The 27,075-nt window shown below is 55.6% G+C and overlaps 1 protein-coding gene across 1 annotated transcript in view; it reads right to left on the bottom strand.

Moving 5' to 3' along the window:
• The window catches only part of FOXP4 (forkhead box P4), a 39,818-nt gene extending 25,941 nt beyond the window's left edge, over positions 1–13,877 (bottom strand). Inside the window, 3 exon segments of the mRNA XM_005447052.3 lie at positions 4,704–4,793; positions 13,664–13,825; positions 13,827–13,877. Coding sequence (XP_005447109.2) covers positions 4,704–4,793; positions 13,664–13,825; positions 13,827–13,865 — 291 coding nt within the window. The 5' untranslated portion in view covers positions 13,866–13,877.
• Between the last annotated feature and the right edge of the window lie 13,198 nt (positions 13,878–27,075).

Here is a 27,075-nt window from a genome sequence, read left to right as displayed (position 1 = left end):
AGCGCTGCGGGGCTGCCATCAGAGGGACAGCCGCCCTCCTGACCCCTGGGACAGTTGGCTTGGCACAGCACAAAGAGCCGGGACATCCCCCATCAGCCCGCGGGTGTGTGAGCAAGCCTGCGGTTTGCTCAGCCTCCAAGCATCCCTGCACCGACCTTCACCTCCCAGCCGCTCCGTCACCCACGTCGGGAGGCTGCCGCAGAAGCCACCGTGTCCCCGGGGAGCCGGGGGCAGCACGCCACCGCCGCTACGGGAAAGAGCATCTCCAGGTCCACACCTAAAACCACACATCCAAGCTCCCACGCCAGGGCAGGCACAGCCCAGACCTTGTCCCCCTCAGTCCCTGCGGACCCGGGATGGGGGGCTCTGGGGATGAGCAACCCACTCCCTGTGGTGGGTGCACACCAGCTACCTGGGGTGTTTGGTGCTCCCCACCGAGCCCACAGCACTGCACATCCTGGTCTCTGATCTAATCTCAGGTTTTAACTCCCAATTAGAAACAACAGCAAACGTGTTTGTGCCGTTTCATTTTTTTGTTTGTTGTTACTTTATTTTTTTTAAAAAACACCCTTTTCAAATCCAAAACCAACAGAAACAAACCAAAGAGGTCGGCGAGGGAGGCTGGGAGCCGGGAACAGAAGTGGGGAAACAACCACCACCAAGAGCAGCTTGAAGTCTGCTGTTTGTGGGGGCAGGGGATGAGCAACACCCCCCTCCAGAGCACCCACTTCTCGCTGCCACAGCTGGAGAAGAGCAAACCTCTCACTCCGAGCCCAGCCAAAGCACGCAGGCACATCCACACATCCCCTCCTGCGCGCAGCATCCCCGGGCAAGCTGCGAGATTCAGCTGGCTCAGACCATCTGCAAGAGCTTCCAGCGCCTGGGGCCAGGCAGTGATGCCGCTCACATCGCCGCCGTCACCCCAGCCATCCTTTCTGTACCCTGACGGATGGCACAGGGCCACCCAAACACTTCTCCACCCTGCCTCTGCTCGCACTGCGCTGCGTCTAGACCCTACCAAGGTGGGACAGAGACCCAAATCTACCCAGGGTCAGAGGAGAAAGCAAACCCAGGTCCGCAAAGGAGCTCCAGCTCCATGTGCCAGGCTGGAGTCTGAGGCTGCAGGGTTATCTGACGGACACATTGAACAGCCCTAGCACCAAAGGATTAATTGCCTTGGGGCGACAGGAGGAGGGCAGCAGAGCATGGCGAGCAGGTGAGGGGGCACCACTGTAGCTGCATGGAGAACCACCAGCCTCTGATGCTCAGCTGCACGCGACGGAAAGGAAGAATCAATCCCCTGCGTGTTCAACCCAACATGCATCCTCGTTAGCGCGGCGTGCCCCGCCGGGGAGGCACTAATCGCACGTAGCTGGGCTGTGAGCCACTGGAAGTTGAAAGGGAGCTGGCTGGGGGATGCTGGTGGTGACGGTGCACCGGAGCCTTGCAGCCTGGCAGCCCCTTCCTTGGCTCGCAGTGAGCTGCTGCCCCCGAGCATCACCCAGGCAGGGTCCCTGGGGGGCCACCTCTCCTCCAAGGGCACATCATGCTGATGAATCCACAGGGACTGAAGCAACTCCTTTGCTCCCCTGTTAATCCAAACTGCTGCTGCTGCGGTCACAGCATCAGGGACAGTGGAGCGGGATGGAGGGGGTGGCAGGGGCTCCGGGCTGGCAGAGCCAGGGGCTCCGGGGAGGAGGAGGGGGAGCAGGGATGAATGGCACTGCTGCAAGTTCAAATGGAAAAATCTAGCGCTGTGCGAGCCGAGACGGACGGGCTGCTGTATTTTTTCCTGGAGAGGGAACGCAGAAGGGCTGGTATTGATCTGTCTTCATTACCCATTTCACTCAAGTTTCAAATCAACAAAATACACTTTTCCGCTCTGCTGCCCTCCCTGCTGCAGCAGACAAAAGAAAAGCAATTTCCCGCAGTTTGCTCCAAACTCCTCTCCCCTTCCTCAGCGCCCTTCAGCCCCTCTCCCATTTCAGAGGCTCTTTAACCTCAGCAAGTTGCTCCTGTCGGAGGCTGGGAGACCCCTGGCTCCAGGGGCCAAGCTGGGGAAGGGACCCCAAAGAGGGTACTCTGTGATTCAGTGGTGCCTCTGAGCCAGAAACACCCCAGCACCGAAAACACGGGGTGTTGCCTTTCCAAACGTGCTCCAGCACCTCGTACCATGGGCTTTTACCAGACACCGGCAGCATCTCCCCGTGCCAACAAGATCCCGGGGAGGGGGGAACCACTGCTCCCACCCAGCCTTGCACAAGAGCAGAGCATCCTGCGGACCAGCTGCAGCAAAACTCCTCAAATGCAACACTTTGTCGGCATCTGCCAAGTTTCTAAGAGTTTTCAAGTTGCAAAGAAATAAAACCATTTTAAAATGTTTCAGGGGGTGGGTTGTTTTGGCAGTTTTTTTAGATGCAGCTGTACTTTTGAGTGTCAGCTGTGAGGCTTTCCACACATACCTCCAGGCATCTGGGGCGAGAGAGGGTTCATACTCCAAAAAAAAAAAGAAAAAAAACAAAAAAAGAAAAAAACAACCCGAGATCCCTTTTAAGCCCAGCAACTCCTTGTTTTTAAGAGCACGCTGCTGCCGACTGACATTAATATTCCCGCTGACTTGGTGTCCCATAATCGTTCCGTCCCCATCAGCAAGGTGGCAGGGGGTGCTCGCTGCAAACACAAGGGCATGGTGATGGTGAGCACGGGGAATCCACAGCGGTGCTGGGTGCTGGCTCCTGCTCTCTCTGCCCGACGCTGCGAACCCTCCTGCTCGCTTCATCCAAAATACCCACGCGATGTGGAAACCCAGCCCCCAGCTGTGGGGTCTGCGGGGCAGCAAAGCCCGCGGGGGCCCTGGTTGGCACACCCAGGGCACCCCGGTCCCCAAATGCTGCAGTGAACCCCCCAGTCCTGCCATGCTCCCTGCTCCCTGCCCAGCCAGGGGCTGCGGCACTGGGATCCAGCCTTCCTCCTCCTCCTCCCGCCGTCCTGGCCAGTCTCACCCACACCACTCTGCCGTTAGATAAACTTCCTTTCAAAGGAGTCTGCTTAATCCTCTATCTCCCCTCGGTCAGATCCCGCTCCAGCTGCCGGCCCGGCCGGAGGGGGAGGAAGAGGCCGCTCGCTGCTGAGTTATGAGCTATTTCTGACTCACGTCTACAACTTTCACAAGTCCTTTTGCAACACCAACAGGGAGGAGGGGAGAGGAAGGCAGATCCAGCTCACTCTGGCAAAGCCGCTGGCCAGATGGGCAGGGAGGGGAGGCGAGGGGAAGCTGCGGAGAAGGGGAGAACGGGCGAACGGGATGCTAAGCGAGCGGAGAAGAGGAGAATGGGATGCTAAGCGAGCGGCGAGCCAGCGAAGCATGCGTGCATCGCAGCCGAGGGACAGGCAGAGGAAGAAGTGCAGGCAGGAGTGCAGGCAGGAGCTCCGCAGGGACACGCACCCACGGAGGGGAGCGAGGCGCCGGTTACCGGAATCTGACTTCACCCTCGCTGCCTTTGTCCTTTGCAGACATTTTCCATGCAGTGACTGCATTTCCTTCCTGCAAGCACCGCTGGAAAAAGCCGCCTGTTTGTGCCGCAGAAGCCCTGACTAATTCCTGCTTCTCATACCCAGCTGCTGCTTCCCAACTCGGAGGGGCTCCAGGCTCCCCCGGCCCCTGCCAGCCCACCCTGGGACTGGCAGCACTGGGACTGGGACCTGCTGGTGCCACTCGCTGCTGGCTGAGGTTCAGCCATGCCCTGGCTCACCAAGCCGGGAGAGGAGCCGGGAATTGCCCATCCCAGCCCTGGCTCTCGCCGCCCTCCCGCTGCCGTGCTGGCTCAGCCTGGCATAGGCAGGACCTCCAGCTCTGAGAGCGTTTGTGCTAATTACTTTCCTTTGTTAATTAAACCCACGTGGCTCTAATAAGGTAACCTGCTGTTCTCCGATAAATTTAATTAGCCTGAAGGGACGGCCCCTCCGCACAGCTATTTAAATTGTCACTTCCCATCGCTTGGGCTTTGCTTCTTTCTGCCTCCCCCTCTCTCCGGGATCACACCCTCTTCTGCCCCTTTCCTTCCCAGTTTTTGCCCCTTTCCTTTGGCAGAGGAGGGCAGCAGGGGAGAAAAGGGGAGATCCTCAATCTCCTATGGGAACAGGATGCCACCCGAGGGTGCTGCGCCCACCCAAAGCCCCCTTTTCCTGCCAGTGCCACAAAGACCCCATCCCAGATGGGCCCGTGTCTCATGCCAGTGGCTGTCCCACACCAGAGGACTTGCCTTGGCTCCAGCCCCAAAGGACTGTCCCTTGTCCAGACCTTGCACCCTGCTCACAGCACCTGGCATCAATCCTGGGGTGCCCCGATCCTGGGAAACTCTGTACCTCCCTATCGGAAACGCTGTCCCAACGTATGGTGGCACACGGTGACCTTCTCTCCCCGGTCCTTACCCTGCCTGGAGCCAGCCCTTCCCTTGCATCGCCCTTTCCCACCATCAGCACACACCGGGGACCAACCCCCCACCCCCCAAAAAAATAACCCTAAGAAATTTCTGGAGGTTTACAGGGGATTTCCCTCTTCGAGGGCTCCTGGTGTGCTCTAGCCACCCCAGAGATGGGGACGATGGGTGTTTGCACGTGCGCTTGCCCACAGCGTTAAGTTTGCAGCCGAGCCCTTCCTGAATAGGGAGGGATGGGGGGACACACACGTCCTGGGGGCTCACCTGCACCGCTGGCTGCTTGCCCTCATTGCTGCTGGGGGAGCTCAGCCCCGTGGCCTGCTGCAGCAGGAACTGGCGTGCCACCTGGAGAGCCTGCAAAAGAGACACAGCGGGGTGGGCAGGAGGAAGGATGCCTTCTTCCTCCTCCCTCCTCCGGGCACGCTCCCCCTCCAGGTCCCCAGAGCAGCGCCCAGACGCGGGGCCGGCCGGACTGGTTCTCCGCAGGTTTGATTCATGGGGTGCAAGTGATGCACGAGGAGGGCACGACCCCCCCGACGCTCCCTCCTGCCACACCAGTACAACCAGTATATCCCAACTGCTGTCCCTACCCTGTGGAGCCACAGAAGGCCATGGGGACAATCCGATCCTCTTCCAAAAACCCCCTGCCCCATCTTCAGCGAGTCACCAGGTCCCGCATCTTTGTGCCTCTGGCAGATTCTCACGCGCATCATCCGCAGCCTCCCCAAGTCCCAGCCCCGGCACAACCAGCACCTGATGGATTTATCCCACCCTTGCGGAGCCACCACTACCTTCCCGCTGCAGCTGACAACCTGTGTGTCAAAAGCGACTGTATATAGTTAATTTTACATCTGACTGTCAGGCTGGAGCAGCAAAAAGTCCCAGTCATCGCCCAGATTCGGGTCAGGCCGAGTGCAGGATTACACCCTGAATTAATAATCCACAAACACATCCACACGGAGTTTATGGTGACGCAGGAGTTTTCAGCAACTCGCACAAGTGACCAAGACAAAACCTGCTTATTTTTACGGGTGTTTGCCTAGAAAGAGCTACAGGTTTCCTTAACTTGTTTGCAGGGATGAAGGTGTCTCATTAGGGAGTTGCCCAACAGGCAAAAGAGGGAGAAGTCAATGTAAATCGATAAAAAACACTTGTGGAAACACATGCCGGCACAAACAACCATGAGCGAGCCACGCACGGCAGCGCTGGCAGTCGAAGAAAGTAGGTGAAATTAAGGAAAATCCTGCGAAGAGACAAGGAGGAGAGAGGAGCAAGTGCGAACCGGCAGAAGTCACAGGTGAGCACGGCCGAGGGTGAGCACCAGCGTGTGCCAGCCGAGAAAAGGCGCTTCATTCAGGAGCTGAGCACCAGGAGAGGGAATAAAGCTCTAAGGAAAACAACCCGGTGGTACCCGCTGCTGCTCCCAGACCTGCTTCCTCATACGCTCCTTATTTTTGCTTTTAAAGAATTTTTTTTTTTTCTCCTTTTTTTTGGGGGGGGAGGTGTGTCCGTTTCTGAACAAGCAAGGCATTGTAGCCCTGCCTGCAGGACAGGTTTGCATTACAGCCCGGCACGGGGTCAGAGCCCGGCTCGGCGGTGCCACACGGGTTCCCCCGGCTGTCATCGCCCCGGCCGTAAATCACCGTCCCGGCTTCCAGCAGGCAGCTGTGCCCCCCGAGAAAGGGCTGCTTGTTAATTCTCTGTGTTTCCAGCTATAAAGAAGAAAGCCCCCAGCCCGTGCACCGCCTCTCCGTCCCTCCCTGCCAAAATCCACGTGCAACCCGGAGCAGCACTGCCCGTGGCTCCGCTCGCCTGTTTACTTCACCTCTAACTAAACCAAGGAGCACCCACCGCACCCTTCAATGGAGCACCCATACAGACCCACTACCTGCATTTCAGGCCCCCTTTCACACCCCTCTGCTAGAAGTTGCTTGGGAAGAGGGTACACAACAGATGTAAAGCAAAGGATGTCCGAGTTGTGCCGTATTTTTTTTTTGTTCGTGGATAAATCCATCCGACCCACTCCTTGCACACGGACAGGCGTCAGAAGTGCACTTGCGCAATGAGACATAATTTTAAAGTTGCTGCTGAACCTGGAAGCTGTGAGCAGAGGGTTTCGCAGATGCAGCCTTACTTATTTTATTAAAACCCATCACAATTTCAGCGCAAGGGACCCAAACCCAACAACTGTGCTCCAGACGCGGCGCAGGGCACCCCCTGCCCTGCCTGGCTGTGTTTGTCTCCACGTGTATGAACCAAATAGCCTCGAGAAAGCCAAAAGCCCAGGAGTTTCAAAAGCAGACAGGATCCTAATGTCACGCTCCTACCATGAACTGCACCCCAGGGTGTAGCCAGGAGCCCGGCGTGCCCAGCGTGGGTGCAGCCAGAGCTGCCCCGTGCCCACCGCCTCTTCCCGAGCATCCCTGGCCGGCTGCTGGGAATGAACAAAAACCGCAGGCCCACAAACCTGCAAACTCACTTTATCCAAATGATTAAAAACGTAAAATCCTTGAGGACAAACATGGCAATTTGCTGCCGGGAATGGCACGAGCCCGCGGTCCAACTCCCGGCGCCGATGCAGCCTCAGCACAAGGCACGTTTCTCCACGGGCATGTTATTTCCCTGTTATTAACAGTAATAGATGTGCATCGGTAATGTGAACACAAAAACCATGTGACAGTTATGACAGCTCAAGGTCTGATATTTTAATTACTTTTTGAAATGAAAACAGTAATTCCCGTTAAAAGCCAAGGGTGGAGGAATTCAATCGACGGCTGCTCAGCACCAGCACGCAGCAGGGCTGGCAGGTCCAAGGCACCTACCCAAGGATGGGTGCTGGACCACTGGCTGCATCCCGTGCGTATACCAGCTGCCTCAGCTTTATCTATTTTTCTGGGTGTCCGTTTGACAGAGGTTTGTATGGATCTGCTTTCTCCACCCCGTGTTTGTAAGCACCGTCTCAGAGGTGATCGGTGAGGCAAATCCCTGCCCCAGCCCAACAAAAATCAGCGCAGCAGGTATGGAAAATGCAACAAAGAGAGGAAAACAGAAGAGACGTAACGCCAGCACTCAGGAAAAGTGCTAGGCAGGACTTCTCCCAGAATCTCTCTTTCTAAACCCAAATCCTGGCTGGCCTGTGGGTGCCACTGAGCCCCCAGCACCCGGCTGGCTCAGCCCTGCTGCTGGCTGCCCACCCGGCGCCGCCTCTCAGGGGGGAATTTAATTCACTCCCTGCTGGCTCTCTCACTTTGTTGTGCTCTGAAGCACGAAATTACAAGATTTACAGGGGAAAAAAAAAAAAAATGACATGGCCTTACAATTGCACACAGGGGCCTCTCTGCCAGTGTCCCAGAGCTGCCCCCTCCCTCCTTCCCCACCACTCGGCAGCGATTTCTCCACTTCAGCCCAAGTTCAGCTCAGCCTGCAAACGAAGGATGCTCTGGCTGGCAGCACCTGGCTCCGCAAACCTGTTGCACAGCTGGAGGAGCCCTGAGAACTGGATGTTGGGATGCAGAGCCCTGCATTACCTGCATCTCTGCTACCCCCAGGGCAGAAGGACCAGCCCAGCTGCCCGTGGGATAAAGCCTTTCCCACGGGATGAGTGAGGAAGGTGCTGCCCACAACTTCTTAGAGCTGAGGAGATGTGAAAGCAGAAGGAAAAAGCCTCCCCTGAAGGAGCGGATGGGCTTCCACCTCCTGGCTCTGTGAACCAGAGGAAAACTGATTTCTTTTAAAAATTGTATCCTGCTGCATGGTGTTATTCAAGAGTCATTAGCACGTTACCCGTAATTAGGAACGAATGGGTTGTGTCAAATTCATCATGCTCCTGGATGGCTCCCTTTGATCAGCAAATTATCCCATAAAAAAAGTTCGACGTGGCTCAGACACTTTTACATCAGGAGCTGATGCTGTGTGGCTCTGCCCTCCCCAAGAGCAGCAGCAGCTGCATGGTGCTGGGCTGAGGAAGAGGAGGGTGACCCCGACTTTGCCAGGGGTGGCCCATAGCCACGGGCACGTAACACACCAGATTTTGGCAGGGAGAGACGAGAGAGATGCTGGAAGGTACGTGCTGGGATGGGGAAGGGGTCTATAAATAAACCGTGCCTGGAATGAATCCCACACCCTGCCAGGACCAGCTCCGAGCTGCTCCTGTGGCAGCTGAGGTTTCTCCACCATGGAAAGGGGCTCTGGGGGTACCCAGCCCACGGGGATGCTCGTCTCTCCCTGGAGACACCAAATCCCTCCAGTCTGCTGGATAAACCGAAGCTGGATCCTCCCTGACTTCAGGCAAAAGCACCTCATGCTCCAGCAGGGAAGCAGCCCGTTATCCCGGCTTCCACCCAACGTACCTGGGGATTATCAGTAATTCCTCCCCCAACGGCTCATGCTGGGGCCAGTGGGACTCCACACCTCCAGCCTGTACATGGTGGAGGCTCCCCAGGGCGGCAGGAGGGCCAGCTTTCGGCTGCCTTCCCACAGCAAACACCACAAACTCCCCCTTCTCCCACGGGAACACCAGGTCCCAGCTGGCCGCAGCAATGGAAGAGCCGGGAGAGAGGAGACGGTGACCCCCATCCCGTTCAGGGTGGCTGACACACACTTCAGCCCCCACCTTCACCCCTCATCCCTGCTTTTTTCTCCCCAAATCTTGCCTGGGCTGAGCCTCTCCGAGGCTTCCCGCTGCCTGGTCAAATTGGGAAGAAATAGGTCAAGAGGTTCAAAACAGTTTGGCGAGGATGGAGACACGGATGGCTCTTGCCAAAAGCACAAGCCCCAACTCCACCATCACCACCCGTGTCCCCCCCTCCGAAAAAAAAAAAAAAAAAAAAAAAAAAAAATCAAACAGTGCAATGGAAAATCTTGCCCAGGGTATTTTTAAACTACCTTATTCTACCAGGTATTTCATTTTACGAGGGTGTAGTTTTTAATTACACCCAGCGGTGCCCGGATGCTCCAGCTGCCGGAGCCAAAAGCAGCGTGCCGGCTGCCTGCCGCGCAGGGGGGAGCGGGTTTGCCCGGCCTGCGATGGGAACCGCTGCCCGAAAATAGCCGAGGGATTTTCCACCTGGATGGGATCAAAGTTGTGCATGGGGTTTTAACCTCCGATGAGTGAAAAGCCACCCTAAAAATTTATCTTCAACCAAGAATTTTGCAAGGAAGGGCGCAGGAAGAACATCTATAAAGAGAGTCTTGTATCTTCCCTTCTCCCTCCTTTCCTTTTGGAGGGTAGAAATTGGGAAGGGATGAAAAAAACGTGTTTTTTTTTTTAAAAAAAGTAAAATTCTTACACTAACCTCATAAAAATGACATCGCCACATTCCAGAATTAGAGCCATTAAAACAACACACACACACGGATATTTTTAGATGGATATTAACGGTAAATGATGCCATATTGAGAAGCACTTCCACCCAGCCCAGCCCTGGTCTTGCTTAACCAGAACCAAATGGCTCAAAGAGATCAAAATTAACAAAAATGACACAATTCTTCACAGGGGAGGGGGGGGGGGGGGGAAGTCCTTTTTACAAGCCGGCTCTGTGCCTCTCGCTCAGCCCCAGCTGTTCTCCCTTTCGCTGCACACGCTAATGCTCCTGGACTTTATTCCTCCGCTCTTGACTCCTCAGTCCTGGCAGGCGAGGGGTTAAACCCATTTCCACTAATGAAGAACACAAGGAACAAGCTCCCGACAATCCCACCCCATGGAGGAAAAAAATTATTAAAAAAAAAAAAAAAAAAAAAGGGGTGGGGGGCGGGGGGAAGGAGAGGAAAACCCCTCCTGCATTTGTACTCAGAAAAATATGAAATATAAATCAAGGAACCTAACAGAGATGAGTTTCACTTAAGTGCTCTGGTCTCGTTTTTATCTTAAATACCCTAATAATAGCGGATTACACAATATATTTGAGATGTGATCACATGTTTTATGGAATGGTATCTTTCCTATGGCAGAGAAGTGCCTCTCCTCCCCCCTCCACACCCTTCTTTAACTACCAAAAAAGTCTCATTTGCTGCTTCTTTTTCAAAAAAAAGTCTTATTTTTGTTTAATAACTTAACATTTCTTGGACATGTGTCTGCAATAAACTGCAAAATTTTTTTTCGATTTTTTTTTTTCGTCATAAAAAACCACCAAACAACGCTAGAGCAGCTGGATTTTCCAGATGGCTCCTTTTCCATGGAATTGCAAGTTGGAAAAAGCTACCGTGGGGCCACCGGGCTCGGGGACTTTCCCCATGACATCCCTGCTCCAAGCACCTCTGCGCTTTCACCCTGCCACCCCCTGCACCCCCAAGCTGCAACGACCCCCGAGACCCTGTCACTCCACACCCCACAGATTCAACCCCCAGCTCTGGGGTAAGACTTGGAGACCCGGAATTCTTCGCAGGAATTCAAGGAAACCCTGGAGGAACCCAAACCATCGGGGAGCAGCGCCCGCTCGGCACCCAGCCCTGTGCAATGCCCACCCGGGGGTCTCCCCGCACCCCCCTGCTCCCGTGGGGTGCAGCCCTGCACCCTGACAGCCAAACTGGGGCATCCCCCATCCTCCTCCCGCCGCCGGGATGGGACACCCCATCACCCCACTGCCCCCGTTTCCTGCCCAGTTTTCCTCCGCTGAGGATTACCGGGGAGGAGGGCTGGCGCGGCAGGGGGCGAGGGGCTGGCCCCCGCGTTAAAAACTCATTAATGCGCAAAGGCGGCGGGGCCCTTTGGAGCCCCGTTAGAGGATGTCAGTGCGCTGGAGGTCTCGCCACGTTCCCACAGCAACGGCGGTGGGAGACCCCGGCCGGCGGGCAGCCCTCCCATGCCCCGGGCCGACCTCTCCCCTCCGCCAACCCCGGCACAATGCAGGCGCGCGCTATTCAAGCTTTTCAGCCGAATCCTGCCATTGAAATCCAAGGATTTAACCTGCACACCATCCCCTGGGCTGGGGGGAGAGGGAAAGAGGGAGGGAAAGGAGGGGGATGCCCTTTCCCCACCCCATTCCACTCTCCCTCCGGATTCTCCGGACCATGGGATGCTCTGCATGGATTGGGGTGGGCAGGTGGACCAGGCACAGCCGAGGATGCGACAGAGAGCTGTGCTCCGTGCTGGAGCAGAGCCGGCACCGTGGCTGGCAGCCCCCATCTCGGCAAAGCCGGGCTGGTGCAATCAAACACCCACGTCCCCTTGCTCTGGGGACCCCCCAGCAGCTACAGAACAGCCCTGGGGGGGTCCCCAAGCACCCTCCCATACACACACCTCCCCTCAAGCTCCCACCCAGGGTACTCCCCTCCAGACAGCATCCTCAGAGAAGAGTTTTAACCTGAGAAGTCCCTGCCAACAAGCCCCAGGGCTGTCCGGGTTCACCCTTTCAAAAGGCTGGAAGCAGAGAGATGGCCCCCCAGAAGGTCAAAACCAGCTCGTTTTGCCAAAAACTGCAAAACCAGCCAAAAACGAGAGGGCACAGCACGTGTCCCCAGTGAGCTGCATCACCCAGGCAAACCCCAATGGACGTGGAGTTTTAATCCACCGACGGCCCTTCCAACCCAGGCTGGGTGGGTTTCCACCCCTCCAGGCTTCCTAAAATGTCTTGGGGATTCATACTGGTTAAATCAGGATGGAGTGCTGACATTTCGGGAGCTGCAGCGGAGCCGGGACGGAGGAGCTGTCAGACAGGAATAGCCTAGTGGTCCAAGAGCCCGCCTGTGACAAGGGGCGAACGCTGGATGCTCCCGAGGATGGTGTAAAGCCTTCATAAAGCACCTAATTGTGCAAAACTCTCTATATGGGGACATTTATTCCTGACCCCAGCTGGTGCTCAGCCTGCTCCCTGAAGCATGAAGATTGATAGTCCTCGGGATGGTTTCTTTCCCCCCCCCCCCCCCCGCCCCCAAAGTGCTGTCATTGCAGATGTCATTTGTTTTTGGAAGTTTACCAAATCCTCTGCCTTAATAATTCCACGTGCCGGTGAGTTTCCCAGTGTAATTACACCGGGAATCCGAAAGAAGAAATGCAAAAGGGTGGAAATAAACGTGGGCTGTGCTTTGGGCAGGGCAGGATTTACCGGGTGAGCACCATCCACAGGGACGAGCCTGCAGCAGCAGCGCTCCGCATTGCCCAAACCCCCCCTTTTCTTTTTTTTTTTTTTCTTCCCCCCCTTTCTTTTCTGGAGGAAATAACCCCATTTCATCACAACCCTCCAACTCGCACTGTTTCGGCTGGGCAGGAACGAGCATCTCCTTCCCACCCCTGGCTCCAGCTGCCGCGTGCGGTGAAATTCGGGGCTGGGGAGGGGAGCGAGCGACGGCTCCTTCGGCAGGGGTGACTTGCAGCGGCATTACACGCATGATTAGCCTTCAGATCAGGGGAACAGGGGCTTAACTGCGTGAGAAACGGCTGTTATTCAGGTAATGGATTTACAGCACTCACTACTAAAGTATCAGACACAGCAATTTTTTACAGCTTTCACGCTGGAATTTATGGCTCAGGGAGGCGATCTCCATACGAGGCAGGGATCATTGCCTTATTTAGTATCCGAGAAGGAAAATTTATGTTTTTGCCAAAGTTTGTTTTGAAAGGTAACCTGCAGGCATGCACACACATCCCCCCCCCCCTCCCCACAGCCGCCTGGGCGGGCACAGTGCAAGGGGAGGCGTGTGCCACGCAGCTCCCCAAGGTGCACACACGTGTGCTCAAGGGCAGAGCTGTTGCACGCACTTGTGGCGGTCACACGTGTTTCTGGCCACGCGTGTGAGGTTCGTGCTTCAGCTCAAGGCACCGGGAGCACCAGAGAAGGGGCGAGCACCCACCTGGATAACCAAACACAGACCCAGAGAAAACCTGCTCCTTATTTTATAGCCAGCAGGTCTGCACGCTGCTCTCTCAGCCCTCCTCCTTTTGCAGCACCATTTTCCCTGTACCGATGGGGAACCGAGCAGGCAGACCCCACCAGCACAGGCAGGACCTCCCACCAAAACGCAGCCCCCCCCCCCCCCCGGGGCAGCAGGCACCAGCCCACCAGCTGCACGGATGGGTGGACTCCATCTCCCGAGGGATGCGCACCCCAAAACACAGGCACCTGCACCCCAGCTCCAACAGGGATGACCAAGCCTGGTGCAACCCACCTCCTGGCCCAGCCCTGGGGATGAAGGGAGGGTAAAATCCGGTGGTGCCCCCACCCCAAATCCTCAAAGGACCCAGTCCCCGCGTTGCCTTGCGTAGGGTGGAAGCGGGGCATCCCTCCTACCTGCTGCTGCTGGAAGTGCAGGAGCTCCACGGGGCTCATCTCGCCGTTGGTCTCCCCGCTCGCAGCTCCTTCGCGCCCGCCGCCCCCTCCGCCGCCGCCTGCACCGCCCCCGCCACCATCGGGCTGGTTGCTGAGGCTGCTGACCCCCGTTTTGGCTGGAGGGAGTGGACCGTATCGTCTCCGAGGCAGATTCAACCATCATGACTTGCTAGCAGGACCTGAGGAGGAGGAGAGAACAGAGGCTGAGAAGACAGTCTGAACCCCCCGGCTGGCCATCCCCCACTCCGCTGCCCCGTCCCCCAGCCTCGCCGTGCCCTGCCTCCGATCCCCGCAAGGTCTGGTGGCAAGATGCAGGGATGGGATGTCAAACCCCGGCCAGTTTTACCTGCGTCCAATTTATTCCAAAAAAATAAATGTGCAGCAGCAGCAGAAGCTGCCATGAATGCGCCGCCAGCCCTATAAAGCACTGGGGCAAAGCAAGTCCAAGCTGTCCCTTAGGAAAACACCACATTTTCAGCTTGCTCCCAGCCTTGTACAAGACACAAACCCCCAGGAATCCGGGTGTTTTTCAGAGAATTCCAAAATATTTCATTTTGAGACGGCGGAGACGGCAAAGCTGAAGCTTCAGCGAGGCTACACACCAAGCACGTGGAGCCTGTGCCATGCATTTCACCACAAAAATCTCAACAAAGTTGTCACGTTTCCACAAAGCACTTCAACTCCCAACAAACCAGCCCTTCCCAGCAGGAAAAAACACCCAGCAGAAAGTTTGCCACCAGGCGAAGGAAGCCCAAAGGTACCGTGGAGCTGGGATGCAACGAAACGAGAGCAGGGTAGCACTCCAGAAAACATCGGTCGGAAAATCCTCCCAGATGCTGCCGAGCATCCCGCCCTCCTGCTGTACCCCTTGGATCCCCTCGAAGGACCAAGCTGGGCGCTTCGCCCTCCACCACAAAGCGCAGGGGCGACAACACCCACCACATTCCCAGCCCCGCATGAGCCCCAGCTCTTGCACTTCACCTCCTGCAACCACAGGTTTCCCTCTCACCAGGCAACAGCGCGATGCTTTACCCCCATGGATGGGTTTTATCCCTGGAAACTCATCCCGTGACACCCGGGGCACGAGGGCAGAACGCCCGAAGCTCCCGGCTCTTCCCCGGCTGCAGGGCTCGCCGTGGCAAGGGAGCCTGCGGCAATGCCGGGAGCCGAGCCGTGGGATGCGGGCAGCTCAGGGCATCCATCCGCAGCTCTGCTCAGCAAATCCAGGCTCCTGAGCCACGGAGCCGAGCTGGGGGAAACCACCAGGCTAGTCACAGGCTGCAAAAGCCGCCTGCACCCCAACACACAGCCGGGTGCTGGGTGCTAAGTGCATCCCTTCCCCCCCAGCTCTTAAATGCTGTATAAATTAAGGCAAAGGGGCTACGGAGGTGGGACATGACCCCCAGGAGTTACAGGGCTTGGCTTCGAAGAGTCTTGGCTCGTCTGGGTGTGATTAGCGGGCAGGTCGTTAGCTATGAACCCGAGGGTTCCCTTTTCTAGGAGAAACTCCTGGATCCGGGCTGGCACTAGAGGAAAACACCACCGCCGCATCCAGCACCAAACCCTGCAGCCCTGCCACAGGCACGGGAGCCCCGCTGGAGCCCGAGGGCTCTCCCTCTCCTTCCCAACACACGCTTTGCTCCGTGGAAAAGCAGAGGACGCAGTTTTCCCTCCTTCAGTCCCACTCCTTCCCCACTGGTGGGTGCCGGAGCGGGATTCAGCATCCACCCACCGTCGCTCGCAGCCGGCCGGCGAGTTTGAAACAGGAGGGGAATAAAGAAAGAGGGATGGGGAGAAGAAATACTGTTTCTCTCTTTTTCTTCTCTTTTTTTTTTCCTCATCTCCCCCTGCCCCAGCCCCAAAAGACAGAAAGACAAACCGTGAACAACATAATTGCTGAAATGTGGCGTGTAATAATAGCTATTCAGAAGCTGATCATTCATATTAAACAGGGTGAAGCAAGCTTCTCATTTGCATGTTTGAGATTATATGCATTTCAAAAGTCATTTCCGCAGGGTATATGACTGACATTAATTCCCATGTGGAGCTGCTGGCTCCCTCCCGCCGTCCCGGTGCTACCAAACCTGGGCAGGGTGACACACCGGTGGCTGTGGGAGAGTTCAAGGTTAACGGGATTACCGGGCTTTGGTTTTGTTTGAAGCACAGGAGCTGGGATGCCGGGGCGAGAGCGTGGCACGCTCCCAGCAGCTTCCCCAGGAAGGATCGGGAAAGGCTGGGATGCTCACCTACAGATGCTGCATTAGGAGCAAAAAAAGCTGGAAGACAGAAAACACCTTTTGCCCTCGAAAAGGACGTTTGCTCCTTTCCCCTCCCAAACGCCAAATAAGAGACTGCAGGAATATTAAATTATTGCTGTTTCTTTTCTCATTTTCCTTCTGAAATCCGCTGCCTGCTCCGTGTTTCAACCAGGCAAGTGGCCCCACGGGGAAAGCCAGGCTCTGCCCGTGTCCGGCAGTCACAAGGCATCACCATGGCCAGAAACTCGGCAGGACTCAAAAAGGGATTTGACTTTTATACGGAGAACAAGAATATCCAGAGTTACAACAGGAAGTATTAAAAAAGGAAAAAAAAAAAAAAAGTTTTTGGAAAGGATATAAAACTTTCCTGGCTTCGGGGCATAAATTGAAGCTTAACTATTGGGAATTAGGAGGAAATTTCTGCTGGTGGAGGAGCTGTAACCGTGGGCTTGCTCTGTCATCCCTGGTCCCTGCCAGAGGCGGTATGCTGGAGCCGATGAACCGGCGCTGGGGTCCAGCCGGGTGATTCCCGAAGCCCGGGACACCAGGCCAGTTGGGTTCCCTCTCCAAGTCTAGTAAAACTCAACTTCCCGTTCACAAACCCTACTGGGATGCTGGTGCGTCTGGGTTCCCAACACTGCAAGGGAAGTAATAAAGAAAGTAATAATAATAATGAAAATATTTCCATTCATATAAAAGTTTTACAAAACCTTAAAGAAAAAAAAAAAATGAAGCCAGTGTCTGCAACGTTATGAAGTTGATTTAAATTAGGAACGAGCATTTTTCCAGCCAGGACTGATCCTGGACGATTGAAGCCGTGTTGGGAAGAGCAAAACCCGGCTGCAGGACCGGCTGTGAGCGCCGAAGCACACGTGCATCCCCGCACACAGACGGGAAGGCTCTGCAGCATCCCAGCTCCTGCTTTTCATCTCTTTTACTTCAAACGCAACCAATATTTTAGGGATTCTCCACACACTGCTATCCAGAGGGTCTAATCAGGATCAGACCTTCCCCCAGGCAGAAAGGCAGGGACCCTGTCCAGACAGTCATCACCGAAGATACAACACCCAGATAAAGTAGAAAAGGATGGTTTTACTTAAAAGGGGAGGGGAGGAGACCCCTCTAATGGCAAGGAGCACCAGAAGCTGCGCAAATGGATTGCTAATTACCATTTCAGACTCAAAATCACTTCACTGAATAAGCACTCTGCCTCTTTATTATTTTTCCCCCCCCCTCCTTTTACTTAAACACGCACCTTTCGCAGGACAAAGAAAAGGAAACAGAGAATTACAACTGGAGTAAAGAATCCCCCTGCCTTTAGCAGTACCATATGGCAATGAGAGTATATTAATTACCGTTGATTTTTAATTAACAATTGCTTCATCTGAGCAGTAACATTTCCTTGACATCCCCTGACTTGCTGCTAACCTGTAAAGTGCACGCGCCATGCCAAGTCATCAATTCAATTTTATTGACATTCCCCCCCACCCCGCCCTGCAAACAGGCACGATACCAGGGTTTTCCAATTAACACCTCCACACTCTCTAATTAGCACAATTAACAGACTGATGGATGCCCAGAGCTTCCCTGCAAGGGAGGGTACAGATCAGCTGGCCGGGCTGTTGGACACGGAGCTGTGTGTGTGCCCAACACGCGTGTGCCACGCTGCCTGGGATCTCATGGGAGCATCACGTGTGCACCACGCTCCCGGGGTCCCACGGGAGCACCACATGTGTGCATGCCACGGAGCCCAGCATCCCCACGGATCCCCGCATCCCCACCAGACAGAGGAGGCTCAACGCGGAGACGAGCGAGCCAGCGGACTCAAAGCAAAGATCTGCACCAAAGGACGTGGGGGCAGGAAGAGATGAAGCATTAACAAAGTGGTTTCTTCCCAAAAAGCTCCCAACAAATTTTGGGGCACCCAGACCCAACCGAAGCATGGCCACTTCTCCACTTGATTCAGCTCCACGGACGTGAAAATTAAACCGGCGCTTCTCAGCCCACGGGACCGGCAGGAACAGGTACAGCCAAGACCACAAGCTCCTCAGAAACAACTGCCTGAACACTTATTTTAGCAGCTTCTCCTATTTTTAAGTATCCTCAATACCGCAGCCATCAGGGGCTCTCTAACTTTGGGCTGCCCTTCGCGGGCTGCCGGCAGGACCAGGGCTGCGTACGGCCCCAGCCCCGTGGCCAGCGGGTCCCCGTCCTCGAGCTGTCCCCATCCTCGCTCTGTCTCCCCAGATGCAAACCCAGAAAGCTCAAACCCACCACCTGGGAGGGATGAGGATGAACAGTGGGAAACACTGGTGGGAAAAGGCTCCTCGCCACATCTCGGTGACCCCAGCACATTGCTGGTGCTGCACCGCATTTTGCAAGGGACGGCACAGGTGGTACCACACATTTACAAGTGGCCTGCTACTGTGATGCTCCGGAGGCTTTTTCCACCCTTTCTGCCACTTCCCAGCTCCAAAGCGGTTTTCCAGACCTTTCCTCCTTGCTCCAGCCTTGCCAGCACCCGGAATGGAGCAGGGGCTGCCCCACGGCACCGCGAGGGCTCTCGCTCCGGCACGCCAGCTGCCCCTTCGGCAGGAGCATGGACCAAGCAAATACTCATTGCCAAGTCCTGCAGGATGCTCCTCGGCACGGATGGGAAGAGATGAGGATGAGGGCTCGATCCCAGGCACCGGATCTGCTCTGAGCTCTGGAAAGTTGAGCAACCTGCCCATCCGGATCCAGCACCGCCGAGGCTTTAGGAAGTGGCTCGCTAATCTTGAAAGGCTTTGGCTTAAAGAGAAGCAGCAGCCAGGATTGCTTGGAGAGTGGCTTTTTACCCTTTAATTAACACATAAACACATGGAAATGTGGAAAGGGGATTAAAATAAAAGTCTGGGGGAGCTGAAACGAATCTAGAGCATTACTGTAAATTAGAAGAGATTTAAGGAACCAAGGACTGGCTAAGCCCGGGCACCGCTTTAATGGGATCTCACCTCTGGGCACTTTCATCTCCCACTTTCATCTCGCTCCCAGCAACTTCTTTGGGAAGAACCAACCTCTGGGCGCTTGCCCTGGCTGACGGGCAGACCTTCATCCCCTGCCACTCTCCCTGCCTGCCCGCCCTGGTGCCATCGCTGCCCCGGTGACCGTCAGGCAGCGGAATCCAGCAAGAACGACCACAGGAAAGTTTTTCTCCCCAAAAAGGTGGGTCATCTCACTTGGAGAGCCGGAAGTGTGAGCATCGCTATCCGGGGAAGCCCCCGGGACCGTGCCACACCGGGTCAGCGGGATGTGGCACAACTCCTGCTGAATCGTAGCGAGCCCACCTGCCTCCAAAACACGTCTCCCTCGGAGCATCCTTTGCTCTCCGGAGCTTGCACCCACCAGCTCTCCAGCAGCGAGGACACCCTGACCGCAGCTGGGAGACCCTCCACCCAGTGCCCACCACAGCGAGCCATCCCGCACGGGGATACGGGGCATCCCCGGAGACACCGACTGGCTGGCTGGCACATCTCCCATTCCCTGCCAGGCTTCAAGGAAAATAAAATCCCATCCATGGCGGATGCGGGGCTGGCTGGACCAGTGCCGGGCAGCTCCGGTGCTGGGCACGTGCCGGGCGCTGGGGATGCTGCTCCATCCTGCGCTTCCCTTGCTGTGCTCTTGAAAAGATTAAAAAAAAAAAAAAAAAAAAAAAAGAGCCCCACTCCATCTCATTAAGAAAGTAAACACAAGAGCCGTCTAAGTGTCTAATTAAGCTTCTAATTAGTCCCTGCTTGTTACTAATGCAAATTAGATTATGCCGCTTAACTACAGCATGTCCACAACACCCTTGTTAATTGCGGCCTTTTGAAATTAAATTACTCCCTAATTAGCATATCAAAGCCATTGATTCGGAGCCAGGAAAGATGAGGGCAGGAGGAAGCCGAACGCCAAGTTTTGTTAATCAGGGACGTCTAATTAAATAGTGACGTGGTGCACGGGGGCTCCTGCCTCGCTGCTCAGGAGCCACATGTGTGGGCCCAGGGGGACCCCGAGCGGGGCAGGACCCTCGGTGGGTGCCAGCTGGGTGGGTGCCGGTGCCCTGCACCCAGCGTGAGTCACCACTGCCATGCCGGAGCATCCCGGCAGGTTGGGATGCTGGCCGGTACCTGCATCCCGGCGGGTTGGGATGCTGGCCGGTACCTGCATTCTGGCAGATGCATGCATGCGAGCGAGGCTTGGGGGCAAAGGCCAAGCTTCAGGAACCCCCCCTGGAGCCAGGATCTGGCCCTGGCAGCAGGGAGGGAGGTTAAAGCACCCCCTGATTTCTCATTCCGCCAAAACACTTGCTTTCTTTCTGCCCAATACGTTCCAAATGGGAATTCAAAGGATAAACACCCCGAAGCGCAGACACCACCCTGCAGCACCCTATGCCATGGGGACAGAGCACCCCCGAAATCCTCAGCAACCAACACAGAGCACCCCCAAGCGAGGACAGGCAGGGCTGGCAACAGGCAACGGCATTTCTCACCAGAGGACCCCAAATCCAGCTTGGCACAACATCCCCTCACCACGATGGGATGGAACAGCGCATGGCACAGGGGGGATGCGCACACTGGGGGCCCTGGCACCAAATCACCCCTCGCCCAGGGCACCGGACCAGGGGGGCACATGCCCTCAGCAGCCATGGGGAGCCCGTGAGGAAAACATCCCCCACCCCCGCATCCCACAGCACTTCGGAGAAAACAAGAGCACCTCCCCAGCCCCAAGCTGGGATGCCCTGGGCACTCACTGGAGTTAGCACCAAACTCCCCCAAAACCCCCAGCCCCAAATTCACAACGGGACATAAATAACCAGGGAAGAGTGAATCTATAAGTAACCAGATAGATTCACCCCAAGGAGAGCACAAATGAAGCGAACGCCTATTTTTTTAACTTACTTCAATAACTTCCTGAATGACCCACTTCTTTAAATTTTGTAACTTTTCCTCTCTCTCTTTTTTTTTTTTTTTTGTCTAAAGAGGTGGGAAGGGGAAAAAAAATAAAGGGATGAAGATTGGAAAAGTTTAATAGAGGGAGAAAAAGTCTATTAAAAAAAAAAATGCAGGCAGCCTGTCTCCGGGGAAGAGTTGAAATGTTGAAGAAAGGAAAATCGCTTCTCCGGCTGCCGAGACAGAGGAGGAGAATAGAGCGGCTTTAAGAGAAGGAGCTGTGCACTTTTAATTGAAAAGAGGGAGATTCAAATGAAATATCCAATATCCACCGTTAAAGAAAGGAAGAAAGATGGACCCTGGCCGCTTTACTATGCCGAGAAATTGCTAAAGCCCCAACTTTCTTTCTTTCCCCCTGCCTCGGAAGTTATAGGAAAGAGGGATGAGAGAAAGGAAGGGGAAAAAAAAAAAAAAAAAAAAAAAAAAAGGGTCTTTCATACAAGAGGAACTCAAGGGAATGGGGGAGGAAGGCGGGAAGAGAGAGCAAGTTTTATTCATTTATTTTATTTTATGAGATGAGTAAAAATAATATATATTTTAAAAAAAGGCAGAGTTTTATAATGTCACTGTTTGGAAGCAGCAGCAGAAGGGAGAAGAGAGGGGGGGAAAGCAACTAAGAACAGAAGGGCCAGCTCCAACCACCCGCCGTACAAGCCTCTCTCCCAACGAGATTCAATTAATTGATAACAAGAGGCATCAAATTAATTTTTCAAGGATGTTAGATTTTGATGAAGGAAAAAATCTCTCTGATTTTAATCGGGGCGGTGTTTAAAAGGCATAAATGAATATCCCTTTCTAATCATCTGAGGCGCTGAGGAAGCACCAAGCGGTTAACGTGAAAATTCAAATCGTTTAATTAGGGGGGGCCGAGGGGAGGTGGCCGTGGTGGGGGAAGGGGACCTGGCTTTTTCTTTTTAAAGAGCTTTATGAAGAAATTATTTTGAAAATTATTTCTTTCAAGCATCTTCTCTCCTCCCCCTCCCCTGAAATGCACACACACACACTTGGAGAAACATCTCTCAGTGGTTCTTCTTTTGAATAGAGACCATTCCCCAGCACAATCTAATTAACAAAAATTATAATGAATAGGGTGGGGAAAAAATTCATGGGGAACAAAAAAAAAATATATTCCAAACTACTAGGAAAAAAAAAAACCAACCCCAAAACCAAACCCCAAAACACACACTGGGCAGGTGATTTCCCAACATGCACAACTTGCTGTCGAGAAACGCTCTGCACTTCCACATGGGATGAGGGGTTTCAAATACGGGGTATTTTCCACGCAAACACCTTCTCCCCCCCCCAAACCTATTACAATAATTAAAACCACCTCCCATCGCCAGTGTGACATGGGATGCACCTGCAGCCAGAGCGGAGCCCCAGCCCAACGGCAGCGGCTGCAGGGGCATCAGCGCAGAATACGGTGCACGTTGGTGCACGCACACGCGTGTGCACGCACACTCGTGCAACCACACTCTCGTGCTCACGAAGTTGCTCCCCAGCATCGCTCCGCAGCCTGCTCCATCCCCACCAGTCGCCGGGACACAGCCAGCTTCACACCAGCGTTTTGGAGAGGCACCTCCAGCATCTCCCCGCAAACCCCGGCTCGGGTTTAAGCCTCTGCCCACACGCCTAGCTCACACCATTATTTTTATTATTATTTATTATTTTTTTAATTTATTTATTATTCTTGCCCCATCGGTGACACGCAGCCATGGTGTGCATCTCCCCCAGCCTTTCTGCTGCAGCACCCCGCAAGCCCAGCCGGGGCACACGCAACACCCCACGCACACACAACACGCCTTGCACAGGCAACATGCCCTGCACATGCAAAATCACCTCCATCCCTCTCGCTCACCGAACGTGGTCCTGCGCTCGCGGGTGTCCCCATCGAGGCACCTGCCTACCAGGGCTCTTCCTCTGGGATAGAGCCACGAAGGACATCGCCCCCCATGAGCCGAGGAAGAGGAGGGCCATGGGGAAGCATCCTGACTTGCCAGAGGCACAGGACCACAGCCCTGGGAACGGCGAGCTCAGCGCCGGGTGGAGGAAGGCTCCCAGCAAGGGTGGAAGCTCTTCCACAAAAATAAAAATCAAGCCACGGGGGCTCCCCCCGCCCCATCTCTTCAGGGGAGGCTGCAAAGGGCAAGGGCAGAGCCAGGGAGGAAGAAAATGACCTGGAGCAGGTGAGGGACAAACTGGACCAGGGCGAGGAGCGATGGCAGGGCCACTGGCGCGAGGGACCTGGCGCTGGGACACGAGCTGCCATATCAGACCCCCAAGCGAAATTTTCCAGCTGAGTTTGTGTGAAGTCAGACTGGACGTTGCTAAAAGTCTCTTCTGGCCTTTAAATAATCCAGAGGGACGGAAAAAAAAGTCATGGTGCCTATCGAGCAGGAGGGAGGAACTCGGACGCTGCAAGTTTTCCCAGACTTCGTCATGTATGTGCAAAAATTCATCCAGAAAACGCTCTATTTAATGCGCTCCCTGCTGCACACTGATGCTTTCCATGGCAAATCCCATTTCTATGCAGGAAGAGGCCTGGTCTCCATCCAGAAATTATGCTGCTCACGAGGAGGGAGAAGAAAAAAGGCAGTGGGGGGGAGAACTATCCTTGGGCATTTTCAAACTCCTGGTCTGAAGTCCATTTTTTTTGCGTCCAAATCAGAGGCAAGCATCACCCGAGGCCGGCTCAGTCTCGCAGCCACTGCCAGAGCCGGTCTCAGCAATTTCAAAAAAAACCTTCCTGATTTTATTTCTGCACAGCTCGGCTCCATCTTGCACGGCCTCAACTTCTGGTCTGCCCGGGCGCCCAGCACCCCCCACGGCAGCCTCAGCACCATCCCGGAGCAAACGGCAGCCACGGCGAGCGACACGGCTGCCGACAGCCCTGACACCTCTGCTCAGAGCAGTGACTGGAAGAACACGAGCGATTTCTCCAGTGCTTTCTGAAAAGCTGGGATGCGGCGTGCTCAGCAGAGGCTGGGCCGTCCCAGGGTCTCACACCGGGAATGGTGATGGGCGGCCGCGAGGCCACACCACCCACGGAAGGGATCGGGAAGGTGCATTTCATGTTTTGGGTGCTGAGGAAGAGAGCAAGGCTGAGCGGAAAGGCATGGAGCATCCCGCCGGCCGGGGGAAGCGTTTCCCCATGCAGACCCTGTGCTGAAGCCAAAAGATCGCCAAGGTTCCCCGTGCTCCTTCTCTGTGTCACCTGGATAAGCCACATTCAGCTGCCATGTCCTCTTCCCTGGGTGAGCATCCCCGCTCCAGCACCCTTCACTGGGGAATCCAGGAGGGTGACGCTTTGCCCAGCGCACCCACGGCCGCGAATGCATCCAGAGTTTCTCCCCTCTGTTCCCGGAGGGATGCCGGCACACCTCCACAGCTTCAGCATCCCTCTGGACTGCTGCCAGGCCGGTGACACAGGAAGGCGATCTGGTCCCACAGCACCACTTTGGTGTCACCCACAGCATTCCCAGGCGATGCCAATCCATCCAGGCTCTCACGCCCTGTGCATCGCAAGCTCAGCCCTTACCAGACTGGGACACACAGCATCTTCCCAAATATGGGCAGCGCATCCCTGCTTTACGGATTGGGACAGAGCTCTGGAAGGACAAAGTGAATTGAGGTGATCTGCACCTCCCGAATCCCTGCTCGTCCCAGGCAGTGGGCGATGCTTCCCTCCTGAGAACAGCCAGATCCCTGAATAAGCCCAGCTTTGGGATGAGATGACACCCAAGGGCAGCACGCCGGTGGCCACTGATGCTCCGGGCCAGATATGGCCGTGCTGCAGCAGCCATGGAAGCCACTGGCACAGGACAGAAGCACCATGCAAATCCGGGGGATTATTACCATTAACGAGGTGTTAGATACATCCTTACTACAAAGCACACTTAAAAAAATAAGAGGTTTTTTTCCTCCCTCCACCCTTCCTAAAAATAATCCTCATTCTTTAAAATATTAGTTTATGATTCACCAATTGCAAGCTGTGACACCCTGCACCTCGCCCTGGCCCGCAGCTCTCAGCTGCCAAATTCCAGGGGCCCCGTGAGCACCCATGGGTGCTGGGGCAGAGAACGGGGCTCAAGGTGGCCAGTGCCCGGCTGGCTCCTGATGTGCCCTCCCTGCCTGGGGAGGACTCACCACCGGCTGCTGAGAACCACAACAAGGCACCCCAGCAGCAGCTCGGGCATCACAAACTCCTTGTTTTAATGGGAGACCGAGAAAACCCCAGCCCAGGGCACCACGTAGCTGCAGGCATGCGTGGGCTCTTGCAGGGGGTCGCAGGCGAGGGTGCCCCCCTCGAGCTGGGTGCACGCAGGGGTGGCTTCGGCATGAGCCCCACAGCAGCAGCACCGTGGCTCTGGGCTCCCCGCCGGCACCGCTCCTCCGCAACCGGGTCACAACATCTTTCTGCATCTCCTGCTGAGACAGGGTCACAGCCAAGCCCTGTCCCCAAAGCACATGCCCCTGGGTGGGAAGCAAGCGCTCCATCATCACCAACTGTAGGGCACGGTGCCACCAGGTCTGTCACCAGCCGCCCCAGGCAGGGCACCACCCCAGGGGATGTCCCCCTTCCTCCCCAGACCAAAAATCACCGCGACACCAGCACAAAGCATCAGGCAAGACACGAAGTGGACACAGTCTCGGTCACCAGCTCCCTGAGGGACACGACCCACCGCCCTGTGTCGGCCACCCTGGTCCCACACCCCCAGCCAGCCCCAGCACAGACCACGGCTCCTGCCCACTGCCAGGAATTTTACAACATCAATTATTCTAACCCCCCTGGCAAAATCCAGTGACCCCCTGCTCGCTCCCAGGGCAGTTCCTGGAGCGTTTGTATCTGCAACAGTGAGGACCAGCAGACACCTCTGCTACGGTCAGAAAGGACCGATCCTGTGATGACAGAGACGCTCATCCCCCCTGAGGGGTCTGTCCCTCTCCCAGACAGCCGGGCACGGCCACCAGCTCCTCCTGCAGCAACCCAAATCTATGGCTGCAAATTCAGGTGGTCCCCACTGCAGCATCGCTGCTCCGGTACGGTGGGGACACAAGTGACCAGGTGGCACCGACCTCCCCCAGAACCAGCACCAACGCCCAAACGAGCTCCCTCACCTGTTAAACCTCCCCTCATTGTATCTCTAAATGGACTGGCCTCATCAGGGAGTATTTTAAACCCACCAGCTCTGCAACCTGGGGGAAAATTGCTCCGGCACTGCTTTTGCCAGCGATGCCGGTGTCGGCACTGGTGCGATCCCTGTGTGGTACGGGGTAACGCGGTGTTCCATCTGTGGATGGGGCTGCTCCAACAGCCCTGACAGAGCAAGATTTGAAGCTGCGGCTCCACTTCCCAAGGAAAAGGACATTTATCCTGGGCTCGAGCCCACCAGCATCCAGGGAAAGGCTTCAAGGGATTTCAGAACGGCCCCTAAGAGGCGGCTCTGCCACGCTAGGTATAAATAAAATCCCGGTTCCAAGTGAGAAGGATGAATAACCCGAATGGAGCCGTGCTGATCCCAACCTGCCTGCTGCACTCAGAGGGTCCTGAGCGCCTTCAGGGCAGGAAGAGCCCAGCCCCAGGATCCATTCCCAGGATCTGTCCCATTAAAAGGGCCGGGCTGGTCCCACAGCACCGCAGACGCTGCCTGGGTGAGCGGAGGAGCTGGGAAACCCAGACCCGAAGTGCAGCACAGACCTTCCACCTGTTGCTTCGGCAAACGAGGGATGAAGAGGACCCGCTGCCACCCCACGAGCGCGGAGCCTGGCCAGAAATCCCTTCCTGGGGCTCCTCACCCCCACTGGCATAATTTTAGGATGTTTTCCTTTACTTGTTTCTCGTGGGAGTGCATTGACCGGGCATCCCCCTCCCCAACATGCACAACAAACCCCAAATCTGGGGAGATTTTCCCCGAGCCTGTGCAGATGCCTCCACAGGCTGGACGAGCCCCCAAAGGGCAGCCGGGGGGTGGCACCTGCTCGCGCACCCTGTACCCAACAGTGATGTCCCAGGCTCTGCAGCCCCCACGTCCCTGCCCTGGTGGACCCTGCACCCAGTGCACGTAAGGGACCCGCCGGCGTGCGGGAAGCAACCACCTTCCCCTGCCCTTTTCCCAGGAGGTGATGTGGAGCCCAGCTCCCAGGG

The sequence above is a fragment of the Falco cherrug genome, chromosome 16 (genome assembly GCF_023634085.1).
Source record: "Falco cherrug isolate bFalChe1 chromosome 16, bFalChe1.pri, whole genome shotgun sequence".
Classification (NCBI taxonomy): Eukaryota; Metazoa; Chordata; class Aves; order Falconiformes; family Falconidae; genus Falco; species Falco cherrug.
Note: the sequence above shows the minus strand (reverse complement) of the source record. Positions and strands in the feature narration are given on the sequence as shown.